The sequence below is a fragment of the Ursus americanus genome, chromosome 24, assembly GCF_024610735.1.
Source record: "Ursus americanus isolate L20-20 chromosome 24, mUrsAme1.1.p, whole genome shotgun sequence".
Taxonomy (NCBI): Eukaryota; Metazoa; Chordata; class Mammalia; order Carnivora; family Ursidae; genus Ursus; species Ursus americanus.
This window is the reverse complement of record NC_142150.1, coordinates 32973098-32983195: the sequence shown is the minus strand read 5'-3', so window position 1 is coordinate 32983195 and position 10098 is coordinate 32973098. Positions and strand designations below refer to the sequence as shown.

The 10098-nt window shown below is 35.0% G+C and overlaps 1 protein-coding gene across 1 annotated transcript; it reads left to right on the top strand.

Annotated features, from left to right (window-relative positions):
• The first annotated feature begins 7076 nt into the window (after window positions 1–7076).
• Window positions 7077–8009, top strand: LOC123785210 (olfactory receptor 4C11-like). Its single transcript, XM_045786925.2, has one exon. It carries the CDS (start codon window positions 7077–7079, stop codon window positions 8007–8009), a length of 933 nt encoding a protein of 310 aa, XP_045642881.2.
• The last annotated feature ends 2089 nt before the right edge of the window (window positions 8010–10098 follow it).

Below are 10098 nucleotides of genomic sequence, written 5' to 3'. Positions count from 1 at the left end.
CCATGTTCTGTGATATGGTCAATAGAAAACTATAACCCCACCAGCTAAAGGACCACAACCAGCTCTGGTGCTTGCTGAAAGCACATTGAATACAGAATGAGTAATAGAAGAATGTAATTATAAATTAACCATGTGACTGTTACAAAAACGAAGACTGTAATGATTGTATTTACTCCTTATATTATTAATATGTTTGCATGTGAATATATAGAGAGCAAATATTTTTGTTTTCTTCCCTTTCTTATTACCTTACAATGAATCTGAAGATATATTGACTTTCTGACCTAGCATTTTAGTATTTTTATTTTACATCGTAGTATTTAAATTACTGAATATCAAGGGGAAAGTAAAAATCACCTAAAAATTTTACCTTCTCTTCTTGTGGAGGTTTTAGTGCATTTTCATTTGCATGCAGGACAGTTGTATGATGTTATGTGGTATTATAACCATGTGTGGTCTTTATTGGGGATTAAGTAGGATTTACGGAGATGTGTATAGGTGCTAGGTGGATAAGCAATTAACTTCTAGTGATTAACTTTACGTGATAATTTGCTTAGACCACAGGGTGCTCAGATATTGGTTTCACAATTGTGTGTTATGACTATGAGATTTTTCTGGATGATATTAACTTTGCAATTGGTAGACTGAATAAAGTAGATTGCTCTCACTAATATAGGGTCCTTATCTAATTAAATGAAGATCTGAAAATTACGAAGGCTAACCACCCCTGAATTAAAGGGAATTCTCCTGCCTGAGAGCCTTCAAACTGGACCATTAGCTTTCCTGTCTGATCACTTGCACTCTGACACATTAACTCTTCCCTGATTTTACACCAGCCTCCTGCCTATGGACCTGAACTGGGATATCAACTCTTTCTGGTTTATTGTAGTTTCTGGTGCTTAGACTCAAAATGGGACACCAATTTTGCAGATTTTGCTCTTGCCAGCTTCCATACGCACAAAAGCAAATTATTTTTAATATGCTGTGTGTGCGTGTGTGTACAGGAAGGTTTCACATCTTCATGGATCAGAAGACTCAATATTGTTTAGATGTCAATAATATCTGAAACAATACACATTTTATACAACCCCTATCAAAACTCCAATGACAATTTTTAAGAATATAGAAAAATCAGCTGAAACACTCATATGGAATCTCAAGGGATCTATAGCCAAAAATAAAAATATTCTTGAAAAGAAAAAGTTATAAGTCTCACATCTCCTAATTTTAAAACTTATTATAAAGCTACAGTAATCTAAAATGTGGAAATGGCATTAAGACAGGGACATAGACAGATAGAATGAACTGGAGAGCCCAGAAATGCACCATCTCATATATGGTCAACTGAATTTCTACAAGGGTGCCAACACCATCCAATAGGAAAGAATAATGTTTTCAACAAACAATTTAGCCAAACTAGATATTCACGGTCAAAAGAATGAAGGTAGACCCCTAACTCACATTGTATATAAAATAAACTCCAAATGGATCAAAGACCAAGTAGAAGAGCTAAAAATATAAAATTTTTAGAAGAAAAAACTAATGTATTATATGTTGGCTAATTGAACATAATAAAAAAAGAATAAAATATAAATGGAAAGAAAAGGTTCAGGACATTACGTTAGGAAATAATTTCTTGCATATGACACCAAAAAAAAAAAAAAAAAAAAAAAAAACAAACCCACAGGCTACAGAAGAAAGAAAGAAAGAAATTGAACTATCTCAAAATTAAAAATTTCTATGCATCAAAGGCCACAATCAACAGAATGAAAGACAACTCATTGAATTCCTACAACACTATACCAACAAAAGACTTGAATAAATATTTTTCAAAAAATATATACAAATGGACAATGATCACATGAAAAATATTCAACTTCATGAAACACACTCATGCACACTTCTCATAAGAAAATAAAAATGTTGCAGCCACTATGAAGGACAGTATGACATTCTCCAGAAAGTTAACTATACAATGACCCAGTGGGTGATCCAGCATTTCCACTTCCGGGTATATAGCAAAAGCATTGAAAGTGGGAACTGGAGAGATATGTGTGCCCTCATCTCTATATCAGCATTAGTCATGACAGCGATAATGTGTAAGCAATTCAAGTGTCCATCAACATGTGAATAAGCAAAATGTAGAATGCATATGATGGAATATTATTCAGTATGGAAAAGGAAGGAATTTCTGACCCATGCTACAACACAAACTTTGATGACATATTAAATGAAATAAACTGTGTGTTTTTAATAAAATTTATATTTTGTAACAGCCTTAAATAAGAAATTGTGGAAATGATAGAAAGTTCCCATATGCTTTGCACTCAGCTTCACCTGTTACCACCTTACATAGTATGGTATATTTGTCACAACTAATTCATTTGATGTGAACACATTATTTTTAACTAACATCCATAGTTTATTCATATTGTTTTATTTTTAACTGATGTCGTTTTTCTTCTCCAGAATCTCATCCGGTAGACCACGTTATATTCAGTTGTCATGTCTTCTTCAATACTTCCAGACACTGACAGTTTATCTGAATATCCTTTTATTTATTTAATTCACGTATGATGAACATACAGTGTTAGATTAGTTTCACTTGTGTAATATAATGACTCAACAATTCTATAGCTTACTCAGTGCCCATCACAATAATTCTGCTCAAATTTTCTTGGTTTTGATAAACTTGACAGCTCTGAGTGGAACTAGTCAGACATTTTATTTAAAAACCTTCATTTGGGGTTTGTGTGATACTTTATTCAAGATTGGACTGGGGATATGGGTTATTGGGAGAAACGTCACAGTGGCAAAGTGCCATTTGCATCACATCCTGCCAGTGGGTACATACATTCAATGTGACTCATCACCATTGATGTTAACCTTGATCACCTGGTTGAGGAAGTGTTTCCCACATTTCTCCTCTGTAAATTTACTCCCCCTTGCCCCGCTCCACAATGTGCCTTTTGGAAGGAACTCCCTTGTGTACAGCCCACAAATAAGAGATTGAGTGTTATCCTATAAACCTCTGAGAGGAGAGTACCTACAAAATAATTAGGAATTATTTTTTATCGGAATTTTGTCTATTATCCCCTATTTATTATTTATTTAATTGTTCACATCATTATGAACTTGTGGATTTTTTGAACTATGAGTTTTATATTAATTCGTGTCATTTATTTTGTTTTCAATTTTTTCCCACTTTTGGCACTGTGAGCTCTTCCCATTGGCGCTTGTGTCCCTTTGGCGTATTCTCATCACAGTATGAGTGTACCTGTGTGTGTGTGTGTGTGTGTGTGTGTGTGTTGGCACTTTCTTCCCAGTTCGCCTTGTACATTCCCCTCATGAGACCTAGAATCAGCTATTTGCTTAAGAAATCCTTATTAATTTTCTTGGATAAAGTTATCAGGATCCAAGTCCTACCACTAGATCACTACATAATCACAGTTTTTTTTTTATTCTAGTCAAAACACATCATTTATGGCCCACATAAACACCTTAATTGCAAGAAGAGATCAGCTTTTTCCCAAAAGCCATTAATACATAATGAAGATAAAGTTCTTTATCACATCTAGCTCGCAGGTCTTAATTAAAGAGGAAGGGACACTTTAGGGAATGACCTTCCCCAGTCTCCTTTATTTTGCATCATGCATGTTTAAATACTGCTGCAGGAAAGGCAAAAGAGAAGCATTTCCCAGTCAAAATTACACGTGAGAGTGGATTCAGAAAGTGTGGGATGAATCCAGGACCAACTTTGTCTTCCGGCCTGCAGGGGAGACCTGAGCCTCAGTGACATCAAAAGAGGTCAGACAGAATTTTAGAAACACTTTTTTTTTCCCTTAATTCTCATTGGAGTAAAGAGTGGCTGAATATCATTGAGAAGAAGAGAGGACGACTGAACTTCTTACCCTTTGCATAAGATTTTACCAAAACTGGTAAGATTTGTATTGGGGATTAACATAACTGTATTTAATACTCAGAGAAAATTTATCTGGTCAATGCCACAGTGTGCACCTAACACATAAAAGGCATTTGTGGAAGGATAGAAAGTTTAGGGAATTTTCTAGAAGTGCTTTACAATCTAAAATGAGAAGACAGAATAAAATAAATGCACAGTGGTTCCTGGTAAAGAGATAAGCAAATAAAAATTATATCTATTTCCGTGTTCCAAGAAATGCTCCATGGAGATGATGATCCTACTTTGTATGGAGTAGGTTTCCATTTTCAGTGGTAACAGAGTATTGAAGGACTGAACACTATTGGATTGTATCAATAAGAAATTCTATTGATTCTTTCATTTACTTTATGAATACTTATTATTAAATATGTACATTTTTTCTACATGCTTAAATTCAGCAGTGAACAGATAAATATTACCTTCCTTATGTTGCGTTGATTGAATATATGCCACTCTTATATTTATTCTTATGTGAACTATACAAATATTTCAGTCTATATCTCTGTAAGATAGATAGATGATAGATAATAGATGATAGATAATAGATAGATTGATAGATGAGAGCTAGCTAGCTAATTAGCTAGATAATAGATAGATGGACATCTCTCTATAATACTTAGTTGTTAGAAACACAAACAAGTTTTCACTCCTGTTTGCTGAAGAGTTGGACAAAGAGCATATTTGGCAAACAACTAAGAGTGCAGGGCAACCTGCGGTGAATGGCGGTGTGGTTGGGGCATGATGTGGTAAAGAGCCTTGAGTCCAGAACTGCCTCTACAGTGACTCACCCTCTTATACAGACATTTAAATCTTACTCTGGTCCTGGGACTCTTCCTGTTTCTGCAGCCTATTTCAGAAGACAGTTGTTATGAACCAGTAAGATATCGATGTGATTAACAAACCACGGAATAAGAGAAGGTTTTTGAAAGCTTTATTTTATTGCAGCATAATTATGACGGATTTTCAACTACCAATGGGAATATTTTAAAAGGTAAGTCATCCTCCTAACTTTGATTCCAAGAATACAATTTCCCCACCCTGAGGCCCCAAATGTCCTGCTGTCTCGGTACTCTCTTAAATACAATTAATTGATATGAGTCCTTGTGTGTGTGTGATATATATTATTCTGCTGTTAATGAAAATATTACCATCCTCAGCAGACAGTCCTGAACTCTATCACTTTACAACACTTTAGAAACCATTGCATATATATATCCACTTCCCTTCTTTTGATGATTGCATAGAATACCATCCCTGACTCATTTAGCTTCCTTTCTCATGGGCATTGAAGTTTTTTCTTACCTTTTGCCAACATGTATGGGACTGCTGTGATGGCCTTTCTGCCTAACAGTGACATTATTTGCAGCAAATGGAAACACTAGACCTGTGTCTATGTGCCATTGAAATATCATCAATGCTAAAAATTACTCCCGGAGAGATTGCAACCCCTTAAACTCCTACCAAGAATGTACGGGATCAATTCTGTCCATCATTTTCAGCCCTGTTTGTTATCAATGACCATTTACTAAAATGGTCATTTTGTTAATCGGAGAGGTGAAAAGATATATAATTGGAATTTAAATTGAATGTATTTTTTATGAATGAAATTGATAATCTTTTCACATTATTTTTAATAAGAAGAATTCCTTGAGATCATTTCTTTTGCCCATTTTCATCCCCCCCTTTTTTAAAAATTTTATTGATTTATTTAGACAGAAATAGAGCAAAACCAAGGGAAGGGGCAAGGGAGAGGGAGAGATAGAATCTTAAGAATGCTCCATGCCCAGTGCAGAGCTTGGCATGGGGCTTGATTCCACAACCCTGAGATTGTGACCTAAGTGGAAATCAACAGTCAGATGTTTAACTGGCTGAGCCACCCAGGCACCATATGGATTGTGTTTTCAAAGACTGAGCTCTGAGATCCGTTTATGTATGAGAAAATTGTGCCTCTGTCTGTATTACATGCTGTAAGTATACTTAAATGCCTTGCCACTTATACATTTAATTGTACTATTATATGGAAAATATATGTGATGAGGACAGAAAAGGATTTTTCCAGTTTCATATATATAAATGAATATTGGTTTCCCTCTTATTTCTATCTTTTACTGAAGTCAGGGCATGAAACTTTCAAGAACATAGATTCCAAGAATTATATTAAAAATTCCAGCTATGACCTGGGGCTTCCTTAGCTCATTATCTAAATCCCTGGTGCTTAAAATAACATAAAATGTGAAAGAATATTTTGATATATGCCAAATGTTCTCTATTTATCCTTTATTTTAGTCTCAATCTCTCCTTGTGTCTTAAGAAAATATGCTGAAAGACTCATTAAAATACTGGATGAGATGAAGAATTTCACTTTGGACAACATAATATAATTTAAAAAGTATAAAATTTTGTGATAGAAGCTGAATTTACAACTGTAAACAACTATAAGTTATTAAGAATTAGAATAAAAGGAAATAATTTTAGTCAAGGTAACAGATTAAAATAAACTTAATAATAGACAATGAATTGACTGAATGTTCACTGCTAAAAGAGCGTTTGTTTATGTCTTGTCCTCCCTCTCTCTTTCTCTCTCTCTCTCAGGTTTCATTAAGAAAAACACTATTAAAAATTCTACATCATTTCTTGATTGCTCAGAATATTAACTAGAAGATACTTTATAAATGAACTATTAAGGTCAAATAGTATGAAAGCACATTATATAAATCATGCATGAGTTTTCTCCATTTTGCAACATTCTACAACGCAAAGGTTTGCAAGAACCCAATGGGTCCTTGATGTAAAATAAAGACATCCAGCTCAGAATAGGACTCTCTCTCATATCAAATTCACTAAATTAATGTTCCCTATGCCTGAAGAACCAGGTACTCTTTCATTATTGATATATTTCGTTGTTTCCATAAGCCATCAGGTAAAGAGATTGTGAATAAATATTATGATTTCCACTTTACTCAGAAGAAACCAATGTGGAAGGTGAGGGATTACCCACAGGTAAGTGGCATGACCATATGGATTTGACCTCCAAATGGAGTACTCATTGTCTAATGCTTTTTTCTTTGTAGATTAATTATTTCTAACCTGCGCTTTCTCCACTTTGCCTGAAATAATGCAAGAAAATAACAGTGTAACTGAGTTCATACTGCTAGGATTGACCCAAGATCCTATGAAAAAGAAAATGGTATTTGTAATCTTCTTAATTTTTTATCTGGGAACTGTGGTAGGGAATTTGCTTATTATGGTGACCATCAAGTCCAGCCGGGCCCTTGGGAGCCCCATGTACTTTTTCTTATTTTATTTGTCCCTTGCTGATTCCTGCCTTTCAACTTCCACAGCCCCCAGACTAATTGTGGATTCACTTTCTGCAACAAAAACCATTTCTTACAATGAGTGCATGACTCAAGTCTTTGCACTACATTTCTTTGGCACCATGGAAGTCTTTGTTCTCATCCTCATGGCCATTGATCGCTATGTGGCCATCTGTAAGCCATTACATTACCCAACTATCATGAGACGGCAGGTGTGCATCATCTTGATTGTTATTGCATGGTTAGGGGCTTTTATTCATTCCATCACTGAGATTATCCTGGCCTTGAGATTGCCTTTCTGTGGACCCAATTTGATTGATCATTACTGCTGTGATTTGCAGCCCTTACTAAAACTTGCTTGCATGGACACCTATCTGATCAACCTAGAATGGGTGTCTAATAGTGGTAGCGTTTGCACAGGCAGTTTTGTGACTCTGATGATCTCATACATTGTCATCTTGCATTCCCTGCGAAACCACAGTGCAGAGGGGAGGAAAAAAGCTCTCTCCACTTGTATTTCTCATATCATTGTAGTAGTCTTATTCTTTGGTCCCTGTATATTCATATATTCACGCCCCCCGACCACTTTCTCCATGGACAAGATGGTGTCTGTATTTTATACTATTGGGACCCCTTTTCTCAACCCATTCATCTACACACTGAGGAATGCAGAAGTGAAAAATGCCATGAGAAAGCTCTGGCATATCAAAATTACCTCAGAAAGTAAAAGATGAGTTGAGGGCTTTGGTTGATTCCTTAATCTGTAGAGATATCAAATATAAGGGTGTTTATCCTCACTTGCCCAATACCCTCTAATATAATGCACCTGACTTCCTTTCTTTTTCTGTACTTCTGCCCTCAAAGTAGTAGCTTCCCTCATATCACCAGCCTGGTTCTTTCTTTTCCTCAGAGCTTAATTCTGACATTGCTGATTATGAAATACTCCTCAGTCTCAGTCTACACTCTGGTTTGATAAGAAGAAAAATATTTTTAAATCACAACTGTTCAAACAGTGAGCAACCATAAAGAAAGAATAGCCTGTTATCTATGATTTTTAATTCTCTCTATAGTAAATTTCCAATGAAGTATAAAAGTATATGTAACTTATTTCATAAACAACTTTTCTTATTGTTTCCTTTGAATCTCAGGGTAATTGAACCATTACATACGGTATTTTTTAAATGCATTATTACAAAAGCCTGGAAATATTCAGCTAATTTGTATGATTGGAATATAAGAACAACAAGAGAATTCTGCAACTCTAAGGGGGAAAGAAGTAAAAATATTTTCAAGACTAAATATAAATTTAAAATACACCATAGATAAAACATATTTTTGAGATTGAAGTACAGAAAGATAAAACCCAGTTTGAAGGGGAAAAAAAGTATATTATTTCATTTAAAGTAGAGTTGTATCAATGGACTAAAAGAAAGTACCAGAGGCGATCAGAAATATTACATCATGGGAAGGTAATTATGTACAAGATAGTGATTATAGTTAATAAAACTCTATTGTTTAAATAGCAAAGAGTAGCTCTTAAAAGTTTTCATCCCAAGAAAAACTTATAACTATGTGTGCTGGTGGATCTAACTAGACTTAGTGTGCTTAGCAATTTGATAAGCTTATGCCCCCACACCCCTTTACTCTGAAACCCTCAGTTTGCTTCCTGGAGTCCAGAGTCTCTCATGGTTTGTCTCCCTCACCGATTTCTTCCCCTTCAGTTTTCCATAGGGTTTCAAAAGAATTCATTCTTAATTCAAATCCCAGATTTCTATGAAGCATTTTGAGGCTTTAGACTAGAAGGAAAGTTTTAGACTAATAGAAACCTTCTCACAAGAACTGCTGATTGTTTACCAAATTACCTGAATAGTCTGAGACTGAGTGTGTCATATCTTTCATATCGAATGTTTCCTAACCAAGAAGAGGTCAGTTTGAAGATGGAATTATTTCTAATGAGTCCTAAACATCATTAAGGTCATCTAAGTCTGTAAGGTCAGTTTTTCAGTAGCATTGAAGCATCTTAAAGATTGGTACTTTCTATATGTAGTAATCAGTACGTTTCAACATTTTTCAAATATAGTAATATTTTATCCTCAACCAATTCTTCAAAACATAATTGGTAAATGTCATTAACCTAATTTGACAGATGAAAACCTTGGGGCTCATACAGATTACACAATTTGTAGGACCCAGCTCTCTGACATTAGGTGCTTTCTTTTGCCATGAGACACCTCTTTTAATATTCAAGACTAATCATGAGCATGAAAATCAAAAGCAAATACACTCCACACACAGAAAAGACAAAATTTGAGTAATAAATGACATAAATCATCAGTCATTTAGTCCAAGCAAGACCAGAGACAGTCCTTCCTGAGGATACTGCAATGGATAATGTGAGTCTCTGTGGCTTCTTGAAAATTAAAATTGGAAATAAACCTTCCTGAGCTTATTGCATGGTTGAATATTTAATCAGTATTTCACACAAAATACCAATTCTTACTATACACTAGCTGCATACAGTCACTAAAATAGGTGAAAATTCTTATGTGCCCACAGTAATGTGGTGGATATGTTCATATAAGTTTCCTCAATCAAGTCTTATAACACCTGGGATATGAACATGATCAATCTCACTTTACAGATGACGAAGCAAGGATGTAAGGTGCCAAGAAATGTACCCTGGATAAAACAAGTTGCAAGTGCAAAAGGCAAGATTGCAATTAGTCTCTCTGATAGTCAAACCAATACAGTCCACTTAACCACTGTGGTAGTCTTCTTCAACATTGTGCAGAAAAATCTGGGGACCCATGCTTGTAAGGGGAT